The following is a 24,703-nucleotide window of genomic DNA, read 5'->3' on the forward strand; positions in this document are numbered from 1 at the left end:
ATGGAATTTTACTCATACTGTTTTCTTCGCAGGGTATAAGAATTTACTACTGAACAAGAAAATTTTATTCACCGATAACAAAGCATTCGTAAAAATAAACAAAATACAAACTAAAACTAAGTTTCCTCAAAATTAGTAAAATTTCTTATAAAATGATAATTGCGACTTCCTTTATAATAGAAAGTTTTTCATACATACGCACAACACTTGGCATAGAAAAAAATTTTAGTTCATACGTACTAAGAAGTATGGAATCCTTTCAAAACTTAAGAAAACACACTAGTTAGAATATAGGAAATTTTCCTATATTTCTATTATCTACCTGTAATCGATACCTGTCATCGTAATCGATGTGTTTGCGCGTGGGTGTAATCGATATGTTTGCGCGTGGAATGTTTTTTTAGTTGAAATCGCGTTGTTGTGGTATACGGAGAGATTGTTAAAAAATAATATGGTAAAATAATATAATAAATAACAAATAAAATATATAAAATATTTGTTAAATTAAATTAGTGAGAAAAATGTTCGTTTTTTGAAAATAAATCTATGAATGTTCGTGATGCTGTATAAAGAAAGAAAATACCAACAAAATAACAACCCTTTCATTTGTCATTTTGGAATCTTCAATTATTAGGTAATATTCAGTGACGCTAACATTTTGTAACAAAAATGGTTTATGATTTTTTATATTTTTAGGTATTGAAATTGTAAAAGGAGGACAAAATCATGAGGCAGCAACTTATTAAAAGTGAAAAGTACAAGAAGAAGAAAACGTGCGTTTTAAGTTGATAATATCACATGGAAATTGGAAATAGTGGAATAATAAACTAATATTTCAAGGACAGTCGATGCTGTTGATTCTTAATAAATATATTCAATAATTAATAAAATATGTCTTTTATTGAAGATAAAATTGCTTATTTAAAAATTAAAATTGTATTTAAAAACGAAGGTAAGCAGTTCTAATTATGAAGTAAAAGTTTTACCACAAATATGTAAGATTTGTCCAAATGAATGAAAAATATCAATAAAATCATTCCATATATGAATTCAAATCAGTTAAATTTTTTCATTCTGTAGTATAGTGGTACATAAATATAGGAAAATATTAACTAATATATGGAATGCATTCTACCTAATTTCAACGAAAATCACATCGTTCAAACAAATAAAAATGTCTTTGGCGCTATACGAAGTTCAACTTTCTTCACAATGAGTTCATTTTAACTTAAAGAAGGGGTCACTTTTTTCTGGGTGTGTAGATGCAATAAGATTTTTACATCAAGGGAATATGGAAATCATTAAATTATCACTGTTTAAAAACTGCGACAAACTGGATCACCGGTACCAGTCCTGTGATAGGTCCGTCAGTGGCAATTTGCACCAATTTCACGTAGGGGTATTACAATCAACTTCAGGTTGGTATCATTTCTAAATCGTTCGTCTGACAATCTGTCAGCTGTCGGACGTGAATTCCAGTGACGTGATGGAATTCAACCGTGATAATGTGAAAACCACAAGAATTTAAATATGAATAAATCGGTTGCAGTGTTACATTGCGTCCAAATAGTGGACGAAAAAAACGGTACCAACACCAGAAATGATTGGAAAAGAAGAAAGAATGAATAAAGACCAGTTTTGAACGAAATCCTCACCGCAATGAGACGACTCTATCGCGAGAACGGCTGCAACACATATTGAAAAATGAACTTGAACTAAAGCCATTGAAGTCCCAAAAAGTGCAAGAACTCACCGATGCACAAAAAAAACGAACTGGAAAGAGCCAATGAGTTGCTTGAGTGTGTGTCTGAAACACTCAAAACAAAGATTTCACATTTATTCCGTGCGTTTTTTATATGGAGTATAACAGTTTTTCGTGCGAAAACGTGATCTTATTACTAGGCTTATTCTGGTACACAGATGTATTGCTTTCGTGGGGTTTCACACTTAAGAGGTGTTCTGGACTATACACTTAAGTACGTTTACGGGGATATATGGAAAAATATAGTATTTCGTTTATATGTTCAACATCTAACATTTTAAATCTTTCAATTTGACGTTTCCCTACATTAAAAATTAAGTTCGACGATTCACATTGTTTATTCATTACAACATTATTTAAGCACGAGTGTAATTTTTTCATACATCTTTTATAAATGCACGCCCTAGTTACTATTCATTTTTTTTTCTTTTGATGAGGCTCCCAAGCAAATCAGAAATAGCTGGTAATTCTGGCATAGATGTATGACTACTACCTCTTGCAGTCTTAGTGGAATTGTGTTGATGCATATTGCGATGTTGTGGAAATGATGGCATTAATTTAGGATCGCAAGCTGAAATATAAAATTTTTGAACAGAACTATTGGTATCTTTGGAAAAGCAATCAAATCGTTGGTAATCTATAGTAGGCAAAACCAAAGACAATAGACTTTAGGAAGATTGGAAATTGGCTACTGAGCACATCAAACCATTTACAGTGTTACTTTCATACTTTTCGTTTATCGAACCAAACGCGTATAAGACAAGTATTGACATAGCATTAAAATGCAAATAAAAAGAAATTGAGTTTAGGTAATAAATTTCCATAAAGGGGAAAATGCAATTTTTTTGTTGTTGTCTAAAATTTAACATTGTTTCATTAAGAAAATTAAAAGTTAAAGTTAAAAAAAAAAGTTAAAAAATTAAAGTCTATTGTCTTTGGGAAAACCTCTTGTGTTAAAATGCAAATAAAATTACATCTTTTTATATGTCATTAGAAAAACAACTCATTTGGAAGCACCCTCTATATAGGTAACATAGTGTATTTAACTTACGCAAAGGTGGTTCTTTAAAGTACGTGCTATGCAGACATTCGTCTGCCGTTGCTCTCTTTTTTGGATCATACATAAACAAAAAGTTTAACAGCCTTAATCCAGCAGCGGAGAGATATTGAAACTTTGGCTTCAAGTTGTTGTAAGGCTGTTTTTTCAATGTGAAGTTTTGGATGGCCGGCATTTTAGGGTAATCTGGCCATATAGCTTCAGAAGGTGTTCCCAAAAGATCAATTATTAGCTCCAGTTGTGCAATTTCCGTGTTACCGGGTAATAAAGGCTTGTGCGATAAAAGTTCACCCAAAATACAACCAACAGCCCACATATCAACTGCAGTTGTTTGCGTTGTGGAACCTAATAATAATTCAGGTGAGCGGTACCACAATGTAACTACTTGTGGTGTCATAGGTCCCGATGGTAATCCAAATAAACGAGCCAATCCAAAGTCAGCTTCAATTAAATTGGTTAAATTAAAATAAACTTCTGAAAAAGTAAACCTACCAATTTTAACACATCCTTTGTCCGTCATTAATAAATTAGACACTTTCAAGTCTCTGTGTATAATGTAATGCGAATGCATATATTTAAGTCCTTGTAGCACTTGCAATACAATACACTTTACTTCTGATTCTGCGAACGGCTGTGTCATGTTGTCCAATAAAGACGCTAAATCTTGTTCACAGTATTCCATTACCAAAAACATGCTGCTTTCAATTAGCCGATAATATTTTTATATTAATATGTTATACCACCATTTTGCTTAATACTTACCTTTCTAGACTTTTTCCCACCACTACTTCACGTAAATGGACAATATTTTCATGTTTACATTTCTTTAAAATTGTTATTTCCCTCAATCCACTCACCGGTAAGCCATCTTTTTCCTGGTCCATTCGTACCTTCTTTAAAGCCACTATTTCATTAGTGCGCGTGTCCCTAGCACGATCTGAAAATTATTAAAAATATTTTTATTATTAGTTTATTTAAAATCATAATAAATTATGAAGATAAATACAAAATAAAGGTACTAACAACTAAAGTTTTCGGCCTAAATTCATGTTAACATATTGATATGCAATTAAATAAGATGCCATATATTACAATGTGTTAAAAGTTTGTGATATTACGTAGTGTTGTTGCCTTTAGAAGATCAGGGAGGCAAAACTTCTAAAGCAGTGCAACTAAACAATAGACTATTGGCTACTAGGGAAGAACTGTCTCTCTAACATGTCTATTGAACTGGTTAATTGATGAGGTGAAAACAACCGGTCAAAGCATTGGTTTGTAGGAATCTATGATCCTTTCTATGACAACTCCATGTTAATTTCACCGGTCACCTAAGCGATTAAAGGTTTGAGATCAGTCCCATGAAGGGGATATAACGCAATACATGTATTTGTGGCAAATTTAGCTGCTTCGTCCGCTTTGATACCGTTTTTTCTCCAATGCAGTTTTTAAGTATTTCTTGCTTTTGTTGGATAACGGGACAATTTTTGTTATTTGATCTACGTTGGAGGTTACTTTTATACCATAAACTTCCCAGCAAAAAAAGCGTCACCAGAAAAGTAGGAATCTATGATCCTTCCTATGACAACTCCATGTTAATTTCACCGGTCACCTAAGCGATTAAAGGTTTGGGATCAGTCCCATGAAGGGGATATAACGCGCCCAGTAAAAACGCATCGCCAAAAAAGTAATGAAAATGTTCTTTTTGGATCCGGAAGTGGTGCAAAATTGACGCAGAAGCGAAGAATTTAACATGGGCTTGTCATATGACGGAAGTCCTCCATTTCAACAGCCGTTGCACTGAATTTGCATCACTTCTTTAGGTGTGATCCGAATTCAATGTTTTGGATGTAAATTAAAAAATTCTGTGATGTTTTGTCAAATAATTAATTTTCATAATTTTTTATAATTTTTAATGGATTCTAACGCTTGTCGAAAATGTTTGAACTGAAATATTTTCTAAAATTCACAATTTTTTCAGATGGGATTTAGCATTTTTTTTCGACAAAATTTTAATGATTTTTACCATTTTATGAATTCTTACTCTGTTTTTAACGTATTTGAAACAAAAAAAGTTTAAATTACCCATTAAAAGTAGGAAAAAACCAAGTTATGCAAAAGTTAATTAAAAGAACTTCCTGGGTAGTTAAAATAAAGAACATCATTGGGAGTGCATCTTCTGGAAGTGCTTTTAAAGTTGTGCCTTTGGAAGAACTTCCAAATTTTTTTGCCGGGGCAATACATGCATTTGTGGCAAATTTAGCTGCTTCGTCCGCTTTGATACCCTTTTTTCTCCAATGCAGTTTTTAAGTATTTCTTGCTTTTATTGGATAACGGGGCAATTTTTGTTATTTGATCTACGCTGGAGGTTACTTTTAATACCATAAACTTCCCAGCAAAAACAGCGTCACCAAAAAAGTAGTGAACATGTTCTTTTTGGACCCGGAAGTGGTGCAAAATTAGCACAGAAGTGATGATTTTAACATGGGCTTGTCATAGGGCGGATGTCCACCATTTCGTTGCACTGAATTTGCATCACTTCTTAAGGTGTAATGCGAATCCAGTGATTTGGATGTGAATAAAGATATTTTGTGATATTTTGACAATTAAATAATTTTTAAAATTTTTTATGATTTTCAATGCGCTTGTCTGGAACGTTTGACATAAAATATTTTCAAAAATTCGCAATTTTTTCAGAAAGGATTTAGCATTTTTATTTATTTATTTATTTATTTTCTCTTGGCGAATCCAAGCCGCAAAGCCATATACGGATTCCAAAACTACACAAACATAGCAATAATAACAAATTATAAAATTTTTTCGGCAAAATTTAAATAATTTGCACCATTTTATTAATTTTTAATTTGTTTTTAACCCATTTGAAATAATAAAATTTTCAATTTCCCATTAAAAATATGAAAAAAGCGAGTTATAAAAAAATGACTCAAATGAACTTCCTGTGCAGTTAAAATAAAAAAACATCTTTGGAAGGAAATTTTTGGAAGTGCTTTTAAAGTTGTGCCTTAAGAAGAACTTCCAAATTTTTTTGCTGGGTTAGTCTGTAAGGATTGTAATGCAAAACCAATGACTGAAAAAAAAAATTAAACACATAAAATTCTTGTGCAGGGGGTGGGCTCATGCAATGTAGATGCACATATCTTGATAAACTTAGTCTGTAACGATTGTATTGCAAATCCACAGATTGAAATAATAAAGTTAATTTAAGTTGAAGTCCAGTATATGCGTATTGGCGTTAACAACTTTACCATCAATATATTTTGTGACCTTTCTGCATCCAACAACACCTTCGTGTTTCAACAGTGATGCCAACTCCGGAAGGGCAAAAAGCACAAAAATATATTATAAATTCTAACATACCAGTTCCCACCACTAAAACTACTCCAGTCAGCCGAAATTCAATATGCTACTACTAAAAAATGCTTCCAAAGATGTATTATAGAACTTTTGGGTATTGATTTCATTTGACGCATTTTTACGAAATTATGAACGCCTATCCGAGTGTACATCTTTATACACACACACACATCTTTATAATTGTTGATGCTTATTTTACACTCATTCCAGTAGGACGCAGTGGACGCCCGAAAGAGGTGGTTACCGACGAAAACACCAAAAAAATCCACAAAATGATTTTGAATGACCGTAAAATGAAGTTGATCGATATATCGGAGGCCTTAAAGATATCAAAGGAACGTGTTGGTCATATCATTGATCAATATGCGGAAGCTCTGTGCAAAATGGGTGCCGCGCGAGCTCACATTTGACCAAAAACAACAACGTGTTGATGATTCTGAGCGGTGTTTGCAGCTGTTAACTCGTAATAGACCCCGAGTTTTTCCGTCGATATGTGACAATGGATGAAACATGGCTCCATCACTACACTCCTGAGTCCAATCGATAGTCGGCTAAGTGGACAGCGACCGGTCAACCGTCTCCGAAGCGTGGAAAGACTCAAAAGTCCGCTGGCAAAGTAATGGCCTCTGTTGTTTGGGATGCGCATGGAATAATTTTTATCGATTATATTGAGAAGGGAAAAACCATCAACAGTGACTATTATATGGCGTTATAGGAGCGTTTGAAGGTCGAAATCGCGGCAAAACGGCCCCATATGAAGAAGAAAAAAAGTGTTGTTCCACCAAGACAACGCACCGTGCCACAAGTATTGAGAACGATGGCAAAAATTCATTCATTGGGCTTCGAATTTCTTCCCCGCCAACCTTATTCCAGATCTGGCCCCCAACGACTTTTTCTTGTTCTCAGACCTCAAAAGTATGCTCGCAGGGAAAAAATTTGGCTGCAATGAAAAGGTGATCGCCGAAACTGAGGCCTATTTTGAGGCAAAACCGAAGGAGTACTACCAAAATGGTATCAAAAAATTGGAAGGTCCTTATAATGTTGTATCGCTCTTAAAGGAAACTATGTTGAATAATAAAAATGAATTTAGACAAAAAAAATGTGTTTTTCTTTGTTAGACCGGGGACTTATCAGCCAACCTGTTATGAGTGTTTTTGTGAATTTAATACTAAGGGGTTTAATGCCATCTCTATCAAGTTCAGAAATTGTGTACTCGTTGCTAAACTTTTAAAAGGAATAACAATATTGATTAAAACAGGATCAACACCACCTTCATAACTTCCATACCCGTGTAAAAATTGAGAGATCTAATCATGTCTAATAATATCAAAGTATATATAATTATATCTGCTCAGATATGGTTGCAGATATAAAAAGATCTACGGAGATATGTTATGTATAGTGTTATATATGATTAGATACGATTCAAGATCTCATTATATATATTGTTATATCTATTTATATCAGTCATATCTGGTAAGATCTAATTGTATATCTTCATATATGACATCATATCTAATTATATATACTATATATAGCTCCATATCTAATTATATATATATCGCATTAAATCATGAACCCGTTCTGTAACACGGATAAACAAATATTTGTATATGTTTGTGTTTATAAATAATGTGTTTGTTACGAGAATATTAACGTGATATACTTACGTCACGTATGTTTGGTCGCACATCAAAACAAGTGGTGAACATAATCAAACAATCTTTATATGTTGTGACAGTTTCAAGAAACCCTTTTAAATATCACTTTGAAGTGTCTTCATAAAATGCTTAACTTTCAGACACAACCGTTTTTATACCCTCCACCATAGGATGGGGGGTATATTAACTTTGTCATTCCGTTTGTAACACATCGAAATATTGCTCTAAGACCCCATAAAGTATATATATTCTGGGTCGTGGTGAAATTCTGAGTCGATCTGAGCATGTCCGTCCGTCTGTTGAAATCACGCTAACTTTCGAACGAAACAAGCTATCGACTTGAAACTTGGCACAAGTAGTTGTTATTGATGTAGGTCGGATGGTATTGCAAATGGGCCATATCGGTCCACTTTTACGTATAGCCCCCATATAAACGGACCCCCAAATTTGGCTTGCAGAGCCTATAAGGGAAGCATATTTCATCCGATCGAGCTGAAATTTGGTACATGGTGTTGGTATATGGTCTCTAACACTCATGCAAAAATTGGTCAATATCGGTCAATAATTGTATATAGCCCCCATATAAACCGATCCCCCGATTTGGCTTGTTGAGCCTCAAAGAGAAGCAAATTTCATCCGATCCGGCTGAAATTTGGCACATGGTGTTGGTATATGGTCCTTAACATCCTTGCAAAAATTGGTCCACATCGGTCCATAATTATATATAGCCCCCATATAAACCGATTCCCCAGATTTGGCTTGCGAAGCCTCAAAGAGAAGCAAATTTCATCCGATATGGCTGAAATTTGGTACATGGTATAAGTATATGGTCTCTAACAACCATGCAAAAATTAGTCCATATCGGTCTATAATTATATATAGCCCCCATATAAACCGATCCCCAGATTTGGCTTGCGGAGCCTCAAAGAGAAGCATATTTCACCCGATCTTGCTGAAATTTGGTACATGGTGTTGGTATATGGTCTCTAACAACCATGCAAAAATTGGTCCACATCGGTCCATAGTTATATATAGCCCCCATATAAACCGTTCTCCAGATTTGACCTCCGGAGCGTCTTGGAAGAGCAAAATTCATCCAATCCAAATCAAATTTGGAACGTCGTGTTAGTATATGGCCGCTAACACCCATTCAAAATTGGTCCTTATCGGTCTATAGTTATATATAGCCGATCTCCAATCACACAAAAATTGGTCCATATCGGTTCATAATCATGGTTGCCACTCGAGCCAAAAATAATCTACCAAAATTTTATTTCTATACAAAGTTTTGCCAAAATTTTATTTCTATAGAAAAATTTTTCAAAATTTTATTTCTATAGAAAATTTTGTTAAAATTTTATTTCTGTAGAAAATTTTGTCAAAATTTTATTTCTAAAGAAGGGTGGTGGAGGGTACATAAGCTTCGGCCTGGCCGAACTTACGGCCGTATATACTTGTTTTGTTTTCAAAAATGTCACCCCCTAACTATCACCATTAGCAACGCCTGTTGTTATTAAATTTGAACAAAAAAAAATATATCAAATATTTGATAATTCGAGTTTGATATTTTTATTTCATATAAAACTCGAATGTCTTCTCATTTTTTGGGGAAATAAAAGAGTAAGAGAAGCTGTGATAGGGTAAGTTTATTGTTTTGTTGCTATTTTTATATATTGAATATTTTCTCTTTTTTAGGAGGATGAAGTTGTGGTAGTCCAGGAAAAGATTAAAAGGAGACAGTGAAACAACGTAAAGATTTGTGACCAGGCCATATCCGAAGTTGCGATAGAAGGAAGTATTATCCAATATCAAAAAGAATAAAAATTTGGAGATGATTTGCATTGTGAACCGGATACATTCCCGTGCAATTATTCATAGTATGGTATTTGGGGCTTCGCACAAACCATTCAATATAGGGTTGGTTTAAATTATTGGGTACGAGATGCAAATTTTGGTAAGTATATGTATTATTTGCAAATATATCTTTAAATAAACTGATAAACTGAAACTGATAATTCTTCTGTATATTTTATATTTTTCAGAGTTTTCATTCCGAGCAGTCAAATGAAGGAATTGCGAGACTCATTTAAAGAACTGTTTGCAGAGAGCAATGTACTAATGCCTTGGGAAATTTAAATGCCAGAGCCCTTGGTGGCTATGTATATATATTTTGTTTTTGTTGTTGTTTTTTTTTATTTTTTAATTCTTAGACTTTTATACCTAGACATATATAACGTACATATGTTTGATCCAACTTATAATATTAAATACTTTTCATTATAAAACCATAAAATAAATCTTTTTTATTAATTACTGTAATTTCACTAATTTTGGAAATTTGTAGATAAAATTATATATAATTAGATATATTAACATCTAATTATATCAAATTAGATATAGTTAGATGTGGGCCAAATTTGAGATCTGGTCAGATCTAATTCCTTTAGAATTAGATCTGATCAGATATTACCATTTTTCGGATCTGTCCAGATCTGCCTACATATACTACCATATCTAATCAGATATGGCAGGAGATCTAATAATATCTGGCTAGATCCACCAATTTTTACACGGGTACTGTAATTATAAGATTACCCGTGTAAAAATTGGAGGATCCAATCCTATCTAATAATATCAAATTGGATCTAATTGGATCTGTTCAGATATTGGTTCAGACATAATTAGATATGCACAGATATGCTATATATGGTGCTAGATCTGGTTAGATATAATTGCAGATCTCATCATATATAGTATAATATCTAATTATATCTGGCATATCTAATAATATATGCTTGGATAGGACCATATATAGCAGTATATCTAATAAGATATGGTACATATAACATCATATCTGACTATATATGGGGTTAAATACGGTCCAAAATATAATAAAAAACAAGTAAGGAAAGTCTAAAGTCGGGCGGAGCCGACTATATTATACCCTGCACCACTTTGTAGATCTAAATTTTCGATACCATATCACATCCGTCAAATAAGTTGGGGGCTATATATAAAGGTTTGTCCCAAATACATACATTTAAATATCACTCGATCTGAACAGAATTTGATAGACTTCTACAAAATCTATAGACTCAAAATTTAAGTCGGCTAATGCACTAGGGTGGAACACAATTTTAGTAACAAAATATGGGAAACATTTAAATCTGAAGCAATTTTAAGGAAACTTCGAAAAAGTTTATTTATGATTTTCGCTCGATATACATGTATTAGAAGTTTAGGAAAATTAGAGTAATTTTTACAACTTTTCGACTAAGCAGTGGCGATTTTACAAGGAAAATGTTGGTATTTTGACCATTTTTGTCGAAATCAGAAAAACATATATATGGGAGCTATATCTAAATCTGAACCGATTTCAACCAAATTTGGCACGCATAGCAACAATGCTTATTCTACTCCCTGTACAAAATTTCAACTAAATCGGAGTTAAAAATTGGCCTCTGTGGTCATATGAGTGTAAATCGGGCGAAAGATATATATGGGAGCTATATCTAAATCTGAACCGATTTCAACCAAATTTGACACGCATAGCAATAATGCTAATTCTACTCCCTGTGCAAAATTTCAACTAAATCGGAGTTAAAAATTGGCCTCTGTGGTCATATGAGTGTAAATCGGGCGAAAGCTATATATGGGAGATATATCTAAATCTGAACCGATTTCAACCAAATTTGGCACGCATAGCTACAATGCTAATTCTACTCCCTGTGCAAAATTTCAACTAAATCGGAGCAAAAAAATTGGCCTCTATGGTCAAATGAGTGTAAATCGGCCGAAAGCTATATATGGGAGCTATATCTAAATATGAACCGATTTCAACCAAATTTGGTACGCATAGCTACAATGCTAATTCTACTCCCTGTGCAAAATTTCAACCAAATTGGGGTAAAACTCTGGCTTCTGGGACCGTATTAGTCCATATCGGGCGAAAGATATATATGGGAGCTATATCTCAATCTGAACCGATTTCAATAAAATTTGGCACACTTGACTACAGTACTAATTGTTCTTCTTGTGCAAAATTTTAAGCAAATTAGGTTAAAACTCTGGCTTCTGGGGCCATATAAGTCCATATCGGGCGAAATATATATATGGGAGCTATATCTAAATCTGAACCGATTTCTTCATCACCGATTTCAAAATCTAGGGATCTATTCTGAGCCAAAACACATACTTGTGCCAATTTTGAAGTCGATTGGACTAAAACTGCGACCTAGACTTTGATTACAAAAATGTGTTCACGGACAGACGGACTTCGCTATATCGACTCAAGAGCCCACCCTGAGCATTTTTGCCAAAGACACCATGTGTCTATCTCGTCTCCTTCTGGGTGTTGCAAACATATGCACTAACTTATAATACCCTGTTCCACAGTGTGGAGCAGGGTATAAAATTCATGAACAAGTTAAAAAGATTTTTGAAATACACGTCTAAACCTCAATGTCATTATGTCAAATGTCAACGCCGCCAGGGGCATCACTTCTAAAAAAATTTAACGCAAGAAAGAAAATTAAGAAATTTAATATAATTGTTTTAAATGTGTTCCTTTGATAAAGTGTATATCGTTCCCTTTATTGCGGAGATTATGTAGGTAAGTAGATTGTATTTGTTATTTCCTTAGTAGTCATTTTCATATTGTTTTACTATTTTCTAGATTTGGAAAAAAAGGAAACCTCAGTGGTGTACTGGTTAACATGCCCGCCTTGCATTCAAAAGGTCACGGGTTCAATCCCAGTTCCGACCAACACCAAAAATTATTTCGGCGTTGGATTATCTCCTCGTAGTAATGTTGGTGACATTTCTGCTTCAAAGATTCTCTAAGTTGTTTCAGCGCAACGTGAAATGCCGATAGGACTCGATTATAACATGGAGGTCCCATGTTATTGAGCTAATTATTGAATCGAGCAACAATCAGTGATAAGTGAGATGTTGATCACTGTGATGTCATGATGGTCTGAATAGTATGTATGAGCCTATAATAACAGCCTATCGCTATACCTAACCTAATCCCGAATACACTTTAAATGTGAGTATTAAAAGCAACATGAAATTATATGGCAATTTTTATTGCAACTTAAAGAAGAATTATCCAAAACAATATATATATATATTATATATTCCCATATTTGTTTATTCCTATATTTGTTTAATAATTGTTTTTTTTACTTAATTTCATTGCAGATTGCCTTAACGCTGTAATACTTTAGTCGCGTGTCTAAGTCCAAAGCAGAAGAAACAAACGAAAAACCCCTTGGACAACACTCTAACTCAACTGTCAATACTCTTAAATAGCTTTGATGGATCAATTTAAATTAAACATATTTATTATGCACATACTTTTTGTATGTATTATTAAATAAAACAATTGATCTCATTTTATATACAAATTATGGGCTTTTATGTGTTGAAAGATCTCGAAAGATACAATTGTATCAAATAATATACAATTATATCAAATTAGATCTGATTAAATGTGTCTCATTTTTGAGATCTGATCAGATCCAAATTCATAGTATTTAGATCTGACTAGATATAACCATTTTTCGGATCTGCTCAGATCTGACCATATCTTGGCTCAGATCTAACCATATCAAATCAGATCCCCCAATTTTTACACGGGTATTAATATCTTGTTGTATGTGAAACTCGAAAATTCAATAAATTTAATTCAATTCAACTATTACTTCACTTGTTCTTTCAATCATGTCTCTAGCAAACACAACAGCTTTTACTATATTAAGGTAAGTACTATGATCGCTTTTCGCGTTGAAAATTTCGTGGTTACTTTATTAAAACAGTTCAATACAAAGCAGATAAATTGACTCAATTGATGCACAGTTTCTTGTTCCTCTAGATTTCCACAGGACTTTGCAGGAATAAGTTTGTTTTCATTTATAATTTTGATTATTTTAGAAAAAGTAATCGCGAAAGAATAAGCAAGTTACGTTCGCGCAAGAAACTTACTTCTTGTGGACTTCCAGAGCTTTAGAAACCAGAATTATGTTGTAGCTGCAAATTGGTTTGTTGTTGTCTTTGTTCTTTAATACGATATACTATGGTTGTTGAGTAAACGCTTTTTTATATTAATGTTGGGGAAATCATGGTTGTTATTACGGTAATACGATTATTTTTTCACTTATGAGAACGATCGTTTCCGTGAATCTCGTAGTAGTTTCCTCCAGAGAAGGATACCATGGTAGAAGAAAGAAAGAAAAAATAGAAAAAATACGGGAGAAACGGTTAAGAGAGAATTTAGAACTTAACCTTTAACTGTCTACGTGGTGGTAAAATTTACCACCTCACACACATGTTCAGTTCAAAAAAGTCTATAAAACAACACAAAAACAATAAAGGAACAGTCCCTTTACCATAAAAAGATATTTTACCAACTTATTGTAACATAAAATCCAGTAAAACGTAAACTTACAAGAGAGTAAAAATTGATTTTTTTTTCTTTGCTAAAATCAGCAGAAATGTACGCGAACGCCATCCAGTACCAATTTATCATCAGTTAATTTAAAGTTTTTAAATCAATTAAAATAATATAATATATTGCACGTAGGATTTGTTTATGACAAACTCTTGCGAATTCGTACTGGCAAAAAATTACAAGCAACCACGTGCAACTTCTCTATTTCTCAATTGTCGTATTTAATCTCTCTCTGGCTCTTTTTTGCTGGCTTTTTGGAGTAAACGAACGACTTCCAATGAAAATTTGTGATAATTATCAAAAAATATTTGGTCCTTCTTTTATTGCATACCAATTCAACCACTAGGAATTGGTATGCAATAAAAGAAGGACTGAACAAACCAGAACACCGCGTAGGTTATGTATCGTAGGTTAGGTGTCCATTGTGATACTATACGTGATTTACCAAGGAGGGCCATTGCACAATGGTGGCTCGAACGTAAGGCGAACAGCGATGAATTCCCATTTAAAATTGCTTCATATTGAAACACTTCCCTTTTGTGCGACTAAAGTCGCATGACGTCAGAAAGGTTGCAAAATGCTAGTAAAGTCGCATTACGGTAACACTGCACATGTTTACATGTATTATAAATAAGATGTGTGAAATAAAGTGAATGGTAATTCTTGAAAGTACATATCGACGCTTCATTGCAGAATACGCTAAGCCAACTCAGCGCGTTTTGACGGAGTGCGTTTTTGGTATTCGGATTGATGTGACTTGGATCCTGTCAAAAGCTCGGATTTATCGGACACTTCTATCATAAGTTATGGTAAAAATTGTACTTAGCCTGCGACTAAAGTTTTAAAAAATGTCCATTCCAAAAAGGGCTAAGTATAGTTAGTACTGTTTAGAACAGAACTGTAAAATATTTTTCAAAACTAAGTAAACATAGCATTCTTTAAAATGGACATTTATTTTTGCTATGATTTCTTAGTCTACTTAGCATACACATAATACATTTTTGAGTGTTGCTATGTTTACTTAGCATGTTATTCCCCGATTAAACAAAAACATTTTGCACGTGTAAGTAAACTTAGAATAGTTTAGATTGGAGAAAGTTGTCAGCATATAAAGTATAGTTATTTTTTTTTTTGTGTATTTATAGAAATTTGATACGTTTGAGTATTGATACATTTGTGAAATTGACTTTAAGAAATCTAAAGTTATTCTCCTCAAAAATCTATAGCTTAAAATTTAATTAAAATTTAACACAAATTTAGGAAATGAAAAGTTACTATGCAAATCGTTGGTAAGTAATTTACAAAAACAATGTTTACCGAAAACTTTTTCTTTTATTTCCAAAAAAAATTTTTGTTACAAAATTTTTATTTTTGCAATAGAATTTTGTTTTTTTGATACACAGTTCATTTAGTTTATATCAAGCACTGTTCTTTTCTGACTTCAAAATGACTTTAAACATTTTGAAGTTTCATAGCGATAATTATCGGTTCATGACAATAACAGCTTTGTAGCCCGGTGGACAGTCTGCGATTCGAATCTCCGTCCAGGCGATAGGTAAAATTAAAAACAAACATATACAAAATATATGTAGTAGAATCGCATTCGCGGCGTTTGACGACACAGATGTGATTGTATTGCATCTCTGGTTTAATATTATAAAAGGTAAAAGAATTATAAGTACTTGTTTATACGACTATGTGACGCCTGAAAAGATGATGAAATAAAAGAGCATTCGTTGTTGAGATACAAAGAAGATAACAACGTCAGGTGTGCACAGAACAACGCTCATACAAAATTAAATTTGGAGAAATAAATTATGGAGTCGGATCATTCTAAGAATCCGAGGGATGAAATTGCATCCCAGTTAAGATCTTTGGGAATAGAATTCCCAGAATCCGCAACACTAGGACAGCTTAGAGTGTTACTGCAAGGAGTTGTTGGAGCTGCTGCGTCGCAAGACAATGAGACATCTGCTCAAAACCAATCGTTAGAATTTGTGGTACCTAGCCATTCGCGGGCTGAAGGCGTACATTTGTCTGTTAATAATGAGAATTATGGAGAAATAGAGGAAAGATTGATACAACGCTTACGAATACTTAAGCTACAAAAGGAAATACGAGACCTGGAAACTGGAAGATGTCAAGAAAATGTTAGAAGAAATAATGTGAATTTTTCGGATATTGAGAATTCACTTCCGAGTTTCAGTGGAGATGATGAGTACAGCGTAATGAAGTGGATTGCAGACTTCGAGGCAATCACAAACATCCAAGGCTGCACCCTCGATGAAAAATTTATATTGGCTAGACGAAAGTTGATTGGTAGCGCGAACATTTATTTAAGGATGGTTTCATCTGACACGTGGGACGACCTGAAAGCCAAGTTATGTGCAGAATTTCACAAAACGCTAAGTGCTAGGGACGTATTAAAGAAATTAGAAACCAGAACGTGGGATAGAAGGAAAGCTTCCACCGTTTTGTACTGTCTATGCAGGAGATTTCGCAGAATGCATCCATCACTGAGGCTGAGCTCGTTGAATACATTGTTGAAGGTTTACGTGATAAAACTCCAGCCGTGTCAATATTTTATAATGCGACAAATATTTCTGAGATCAAGAGGCTAATACCACGTTATGAGAAAACAAGTACATACAGCAGTAAGTTCGGCCGGGCCGAATCTTAAATACCCACCACCATGAACCAAATATTAGGGTTTCCTTTGAAATTTCAGGAGGGCTTGAGGACTTGAGGACACAACCCGAAGATAAATTTAAAGATTTCACCTATGAGGACTATATCAGATTCTGGATTTATAAGAACCATTTTTGTTTGAGGTTTAGAGGAATCATTAACATCTCTTGTAAGTGTGCAAGAAAATTATAAAATAACGTCTTGATTTGAAATCTTAAATCTGTAGAAGTAAAATCTGGAAATTTTACATTGAGTTTCAAACAATTTTCATGATCAGTGCGCCTTCTACACCCTCAAGAAGTGAAGTCGGTCTATATGGAGGCATTACCAAATGGACCGATAAAAACTTAATCCGATACACGTTTTTGTGAGCCTAAAATACCAGAATATTTACAATTTCAGGCATATCAGATAAAAACTACGGTTTCTAGAAACCCAAGGAGTTAAATCGGGAGATCGTTCTTATGGGGGCTATACTAAAATATGGACCGATACGCACCATTTTCGGCACACCTCTTTGTGACCCGAAAATACCTCTAGATTTCCAATTTCAGGCAAATAGGATAAAAACTTCGGATTCTAGAAGCCCGGTCTATATGGGGGCTATACCAAAATATGGATCGATACTCACCATTTTCGGCACACCTCTTTATCGTCCTAAAATACCTCTAGATTTCCAATTTCAGACAAATTGGATAAAAACTACGGTTTCCCAAGACCCCAAATCGGGAGATCGGTCTATATGGGGGCTATCCCAAAATATGGACCGATACTCACAATTTTTGGCACACGTATTTGTGGTCCTACAATACCTCTAGATTTCCAATTTCAGGTAAATTGAATAAAAACGGCGGTTTCTATAAGCCCAAGAAGTAAAATCGGGAGATCGGTCTATATGGGGGCTATACCAAAATATGGACCGATACTCACAATTTTTGGCACACATATTTGTGGTTCTACAATACCTCTAGATTTCCAATTTCAGATAAATTGAATAAAAACTGCGGTTTCTATAAGCCCAAGAAGTAAAATCGGGAGATCGGTCTATATGGGGGCTATACCAAAATATGGACCGATACTCACAATTTTTGGCACACGTATTTGTGGTCCTACAATACCTCTAGATTTCCAATTTCAGGTAAATTGAATAAAAACTGCGTTTTCTATAAGCCCAAGAAGTAAAATCGGGAGATCGGTCTATATGGAGGCTATACCAAAATATTTACCGATACTCACAATTTTTGGCACACGTATTTGTGGTCCTACAATACCTCTAGATTTCAAATTTCAGGTAAATTGAATAAAAACTGCGGTTTCTATAAGCCCAAGAAGTAAAATCGGGAGATCGGTCTATATGGGGGCTATACCAAAACGTGGACCGATACTCACCATTTTTGGCACATCTCTTTATGGTCATAAAATACCTCCAGATTTCAAATTTCAGGCAAATTGGATAAAAATTACGATTTCTATAAGCCCAAGACCCCAAATCGGGAGGTCGGTTTATATGGGGACTATATCAAAACCTGGACCGATATAGCCCATCTTCGAACTTGACCTGCCTGCAGACAAAAGACGAGCTTGTGCAAAATTTCAGCACGATTGCTTCATTATTGAAGTCTGTAGCGTGATTACAACAGACAGACAGACAGACAGACAGACAGACAGACAGACGGACAGACGGACATCGTTATATCGTCTTAGAATTTCTCCCTGATCAAGAATATATATACTTTATATAGTCGGAAATCGATATTTCGATGCGTTACAAACGGAATGACAAACTTATTATACCCCCGTCACCATTCTATGGTGGTGGGTATAATTATAGCAGATGCAAAAGTGAATAAAGAAAATCTGGATGGCAACAAAAACGACATTCGAAAGGTACGTTGTTACAACTGCTCGGATTTCGGACACTATGCCCTAAATTGCCCGAAGGAGAAGAGACCCAGAGGATCTTGCTATATAAAGGGTGATTTGTTAAGAGCTTGATAACTTTTTTTTTTAAAAAAAAACGCATAAAATTTGCAAAATCTCATCGGTTCTTTATTTGAAACGTTAGATTGGTCCATGACATTTACTTTTTGAAGATAATTTCATTTAAATGTTGACCGCGGCTGCGTCTTAGGTGGTCCATTCGGAAAGTCCAATTTTGGGCAACTTTTTCGAGCATTTCGGCCGGAATAGCCCGAATTTCTTCGGAAATGTTGTCTTCCAAAGCTGGAATAGTTGCTGGCTTATTTCTGTAGACTTTAGACTTGACGTAGCCCCACAAAAAATAGTCTAAAGGCGTCAAATCGCATGATCTTGGTGGCCAACTTACCGGTCCATTTCTTGAGATGAATTGTTCTCCGAAGTTTTCCCTCAAAATGGCCATAGAATCGCGAGCTGTGTGGCATGTAGCGCCATCTTGTTGAAACCACATGTCAACCGAGTTCAGTTCTTCCATTTTTGGCAACAAAAAGTTTGTTAGCATCGAACGATAGCGATCGCCATTCACCGTAACGTTGCGTCCAACAGCATCTTTGAAAAAATACGGTCCAATGATTCCACCAGCGTACAAACCACACCAAACAGTGCATTTTTCGGGATGCATGGGCAGTTCTTGAACGGCTTCTGGTTGCTCTTCACTCCAAATGCGGCAATTTTGCTTATTTACGTAGCCATTCAACCAGAAATGAGCCTCATCGCTGAACAAAAAAAAATCGATAAAAAAGCGGATTTTCTGCCAACTTTTCTAGGGCCCATTCACTGAAAATTCGACGTTGTGGCAGATCGTTCGGCTTCAGTTCTTGCACGAGCTGTATTTTATACGGTTTTACACCAAGATCTTTGCGTAAAATCTTCCATGTGGTCGAATAACACAAACCCAATTGCTGCGAACGGCGACGAATCGACATTTCACGGTCTTCAGCAACATTCTCAGAAACAGACGCAATATTCTCTTCTGTACGCACTGTACGCATTCGTGTGGTTGGTTTAATGTCCAATAAAGTAAACTGAGTGCGAAACTTGGTCACAATCGCATTAATTGTTTGCTCACTTGGTCGATTATGTAGACCATAAATCGGACGTAAAGCGCGAAACACATTTCGAACCGAACACTGATTTTGGTAATAAAATTCAATGATTTGCAAGCGTTGCTCGTTAGTAAGTCTATTCATGATGAAATGTCAAAGCATACTGAGCATCTTTCTCTTTGACACCATGTCTGAAATCCCACGTGATCTGTCAAATACTAATGCATGAAAATCCTAACCTCAAAAGAATCACCCTTTATGTGGAAAGACGGATCATATTCGTGGAAGCTGTCCCCTTAGAACTGTAGGGGCTATAGATGACGTTTCAGATAAAGAATTTAATGTAGAGGTAAGAGTAAGCTTTTGTGGATTTAAGTGTGACACAAAGTTGGATATTATGTCTCTTTTGGATACTGGTAGCCCCAATAGTTTTGTGAGACGATCTTTGGTTCAGTCGGCGGTACCTCTTGCACAATTGGTTAGGGAACGAATATCGAGGTTCAGAGGTGTTGGAGGAGGAGGTCTGAGGATTTGTGGAAGAGTGCTTTCGGAGATAAAATTTAAGGGGATCATTAGAGTAATCGATTTATATATTGTACCGGATGATTGTATACCATGCGATTTTATATTGGGGAGACTTTATGAAATTATTTTGCGTTATTTTAAGTATAAGGGACGGTGCAACGTTATGTCCAAAGTGCCGTTCCATTTCTAATTTGAATTCAGATGTTTGTGAATCTAGTTTTAAGGAGGAAATATCAATAAAAGAAGATTATATCGAAGACAATGATTTATTTCGGGAAATTGAAAGGATATGTGCTATAGAACTGGGAGATGAGAGGAATGTGGATATTGATGTGAACCCGGAATTGGCAGGTGATGCGAAGGTCGACATTCTGAGAATTGTTGAGGAGAATTATTTTTCTAAGTTTCGGTCCAAGCCTCAATCGTGCGGTTACGAGGCCTCTATTTTGGTGAATTCGGCTAGTGCCCCATTCTGTTCTCCGCGACGCCTCTCGTTTTTTGAAAAAAACGGAGGTCAATAGGATAGTAGGTGATCTTTTGGAGAAGGGGGTGATTCGACCTAGTAATTCTCCTTACGCATCCCCGATTGTGTTGACTAGGAAGAAGTCTGGAGAGACTAGGATGTGTGTGGACTATAGGGCGCTTAATAAGATTATTGTAAGGGACAACTATCCTCTACCATTGATAGAGGAGTGTCTAGAGCATTTGGAGGGCAAGACATATTATACGGTTATGGATTTGAAGTCGGGGTTCTATCAGGTTCGCTTGGCTGAGGATTCGGTTAAGTATACATCATTTGTTATACCATCGGGCCAGTTCGAGTTCTTGAGATTGCCGTTTGGGTTGAGGAACGGCCTGGCTATATTTCAGCGCTTCATTGGAGTTATATTTAAGGATTTTTTAAGAGAGGAATGAGGTTGTGATATACATGGACGATATAGTAATAGCGTCGACGACACTTGACGACCACAAGGAATTGGTGGGAAGAGTTTTGACAAGACTTGCGGAGAATGGTTTGGAGTTGAAGCTTCAGAAGTGTAAGTTCGCGTATACCAGAATTGAGTATTTAGGATACACAGTTTCTAGGTGGGGTATAAGTCCATCGGAGGGTCATATAAGGGCTATAACTTCTTATCCAATTCCTGTTAATGTGAGGCAATTGAAGTCATTCCTTGGCTTATGCTCGTATTTTAGGAAATTTGTAAAGGGATTTGCTGTTATTTCACGCCCTCTTTGTAATTTGACAAAAGAGGGCGTTCCATACGTATTTTCTGAGGAATGTAAACAGTCTTTCGATGAGTTGAAGAGAATTTTAGTTTCAGGCCCAGTTTTGGTTATATATAACCCGAGAAGGGATACGGAGCTACATTGCGACGCCAGTGGGATGGGGTTCGGGGCTATATTGTTACAGAGGCAGGATGATGGGGCGTATCATCCCGTTGCCTATTTTTCTAAGAGGACTACCGATGCCGAGACACGGTATCATAGCTTCGAGCTGGTGACGCTGGCGATAATATATGCACTAAGACGATTCAGAGTTTACTTGGAGGGCATTCCATTTAAAATAGTGACGGACTGCAACTCGTTGACCCTTACCTTGGCTAAGAGGACTGTTAATAGTCGCATCGCTCGATGGGCGCTTGAGCTTGAAAATTATAATTATGTTATACGGCACAGACCGGGTGTAAGGATGGGACATGTAGATGCGTTGTCAAGGAATGAGTTTGACTGCGAGACTATCGCCACTGTCGAAATTGAGGATATTGATTTTCAACTATGCGCTTTACAGAAGAGAGATGCGGTTATAAGCGGGTTGAGGAAGAAATTAGAGGAGGAGGACTTAGAAAAGTATGCGATGGAAAATGGTGTTGTTTACAGGAAGGAGATAGGCGGTAAGCTGTTGTTGTATGTACCGAATGAGATTGAGAACGAGGTTATTAAAGGCGTTCATGAGCAGATGGGACATTTAGGCATTGATAAATGTTATTTGCGTATGAGGGAGAACTATTGGTTTCCGTCCATGAAGCAGAAGATTGGTGCTTTTATTAGGAATTGCATAAAGTGCATAATGTATGCAGCCCCCACTAGAAATACGCGAGTTTTGCATAGTATACCGAAAGATCCAAAACCTTTCCACACTATTCACTTGGATCACTTAGGACCGCTTCCCTCACTCCAGTCGAAAAGGAAGCATATCTTGGTCGTTATCGATGCTTTTACGAAGTTTGTGAGATTATATCCTGTCCTGTCCACTAGCACCAAGGAGGTAAATGCGGCATTATTGAAGTATTTTGATTATTACAGCCGTCCTGTCCGATGTATAACGGATCGTGGGAGTTGCTTCACATCTAGAGAATTTTCAGAGTTTCTGAAAGAGAGGAATGTGACACATGTGAAGGTAGCGGTGCACTCTCCCCAAGCAAATGGGCAGGTAGAGAGGGTTAATAGGACTTTGATAGGTATGTTGGCTAAGTATAGCGAACCGATATCCCATTCGGACTGGGTGAAACAATTAAGTAAGATAGAATTTGCTTTTAATAATTCTGTGAATAGATCAACCGGCACCACACCTAGCAAGGCACTTTTTGGGGTTCCACAGAAGGGCGAGATAGTGGACAAGCTGACGGAGTACTTAGAGGAGAACTTTTCAGGCCCTGGGGAGGGGCGAGACGCCATAAGGGAGCGGGCTAATGAGAATATATTGAGGACCCAGAGATACAACGAGAGTAGGATAACCAATCACTCGAGGGGTATGATCTCCTTTAAGGAGGGTGATTTTGTGGTCATTAGGAATGTGGATAACACCGTTGGGATTAATAAGAAGCTACTTCCGAAATTTAAGGGCCCCTATGTTGTGCGGAAGGTCCTGCCGAATGACCGGTATGTTATAGGCGACATAGAGGGTTGCCAGATAACCCAGATCCCATATGAGGGAGTTATAGAGGCATGTAATATTAGACTTTGGAGGTCTATGGTCCCAAAAGACACAAAGGCCTGCTCTTCCTAATAAAGGGTGATTTGTTAAGAGCTTGATAACTTTTTTTTTTTAAAAAACGCATAAAATTTGCAAAATCTCATCGGTTCTTTATTTGAAACGTTAGATTGGTCCATGACATTTACTTTTTTAAGATAATTTCATTTAAATGTTGACCGCGGCTGCGTCTTAGGTGGTCCATTCGGAAAGTCCAATTTTGGGCAACTTTTTCGAGCATTTCGGCCGGAATAGCCCGAATTTCTTCGGAAATGTTGTCTTCCAAAGCTGGAATAGTTGCTGGCTTATTTCTGTAGACTTTAGACTTGACGTAGCCCCACAAAAAATAGTCTAAAGGCGTCAAATCGCATGATCTTGGTGGCCAACTTACCGGTCCATTTCTTGAGATGAATTTTTCTCCGAAGTTTTCCCTCAAAATGGCCATAGAATCGCGAGCTGTGTGGCATGTAGCGCCATCTTGTTGAAACCACATGTCAACCAAGTTCAGTTCTTCCATTTTTGGCAACAAAAAGTTTGTTAGCATCGAACGATAGCGATCGCCACCGTAACGTTGCGTCCAACAGCATCTTTGAAAAAATACGGTCCAATGATTCCACCAGCGTACAAACCACACCAAACAGTGCATTTTTCGGGATGCATGGGCAGTTCTTGAACGGCTTCTGGTTGCTCTTCACTCCAAATGCGGTAATTTTGCTTATTTACGTAGCCATTCAACCAGAAATGAGCCTCATCGCTGAACAAAATTTGTCGATAAAAAAGCGGATTTTCTGCCAACTTTTCTAGGGCCCATTCACTGAAAATTCGACGTTGTGGCAGATCGTTCGGCTTCAGTTCTTGCACGAGCTGTATTTTCTACGGTTTTACACCAAGATCTTTGCGTAAAATCTTCCATGTGGTCGAATAACACAAACCCAATTGCTGCGAACGGCGACGAATCGACATTTCACGGTCTTCAGCAACACTCTCAGAAACAGACGCAATATTCTCTTCTGTACGCACTGTACGCATTCGTGTGGTTGGTTTAATGTCCAATAAAGTAAACTGAGTGCGAAACTTGGTCACAATCGCATTAATTGTTTGCTCACTTGGTCGATTATGTAGACCATAAATCGGACGTAAAGCGCGAAACACATTTCGAACCGAACACTGATTTTGGTAATAAAATTCAATGA

General features: G+C 36.0%; 1 protein-coding gene and 1 long non-coding RNA gene across 2 annotated transcripts in view; one reads left to right on the forward strand and one right to left on the reverse strand.

Moving 5' to 3' along the window:
* Window positions 1–417: 417 nt before the first annotated feature.
* Window positions 418–890, forward strand: LOC142228017 (uncharacterized). Its single transcript, XR_012720042.1, has 2 exons — window positions 418–634; window positions 697–890. It is a non-coding gene; the product is annotated as an uncharacterized LOC142228017 (long non-coding RNA).
* Window positions 891–2,081: 1,191 nt separating this feature from the next.
* The window catches only part of Cdc2rk (cyclin-dependent kinase 10), a 75,658-nt gene continuing 53,036 nt past the window's right edge, over window positions 2,082–24,703 (reverse strand). Inside the window, exons 4-7 of the mRNA XM_075298279.1 lie at window positions 3,582–3,756; window positions 3,312–3,514; window positions 2,814–3,260; window positions 2,082–2,333 (exon numbers count right to left, since the gene is read on the reverse strand). Coding sequence (XP_075154394.1) covers window positions 2,173–2,333; window positions 2,814–3,260; window positions 3,312–3,514; window positions 3,582–3,756 — 986 coding nt within the window. The 3' untranslated portion in view covers window positions 2,082–2,172. The remainder of the gene's footprint in view (window positions 2,334–2,813; window positions 3,261–3,311; window positions 3,515–3,581; window positions 3,757–24,703) is intronic.

This window comes from Haematobia irritans, chromosome 3, assembly GCF_050003625.1.
Source record: "Haematobia irritans isolate KBUSLIRL chromosome 3, ASM5000362v1, whole genome shotgun sequence".
In the NCBI taxonomy this organism is placed as follows: Eukaryota; Metazoa; Arthropoda; class Insecta; order Diptera; family Muscidae; genus Haematobia; species Haematobia irritans.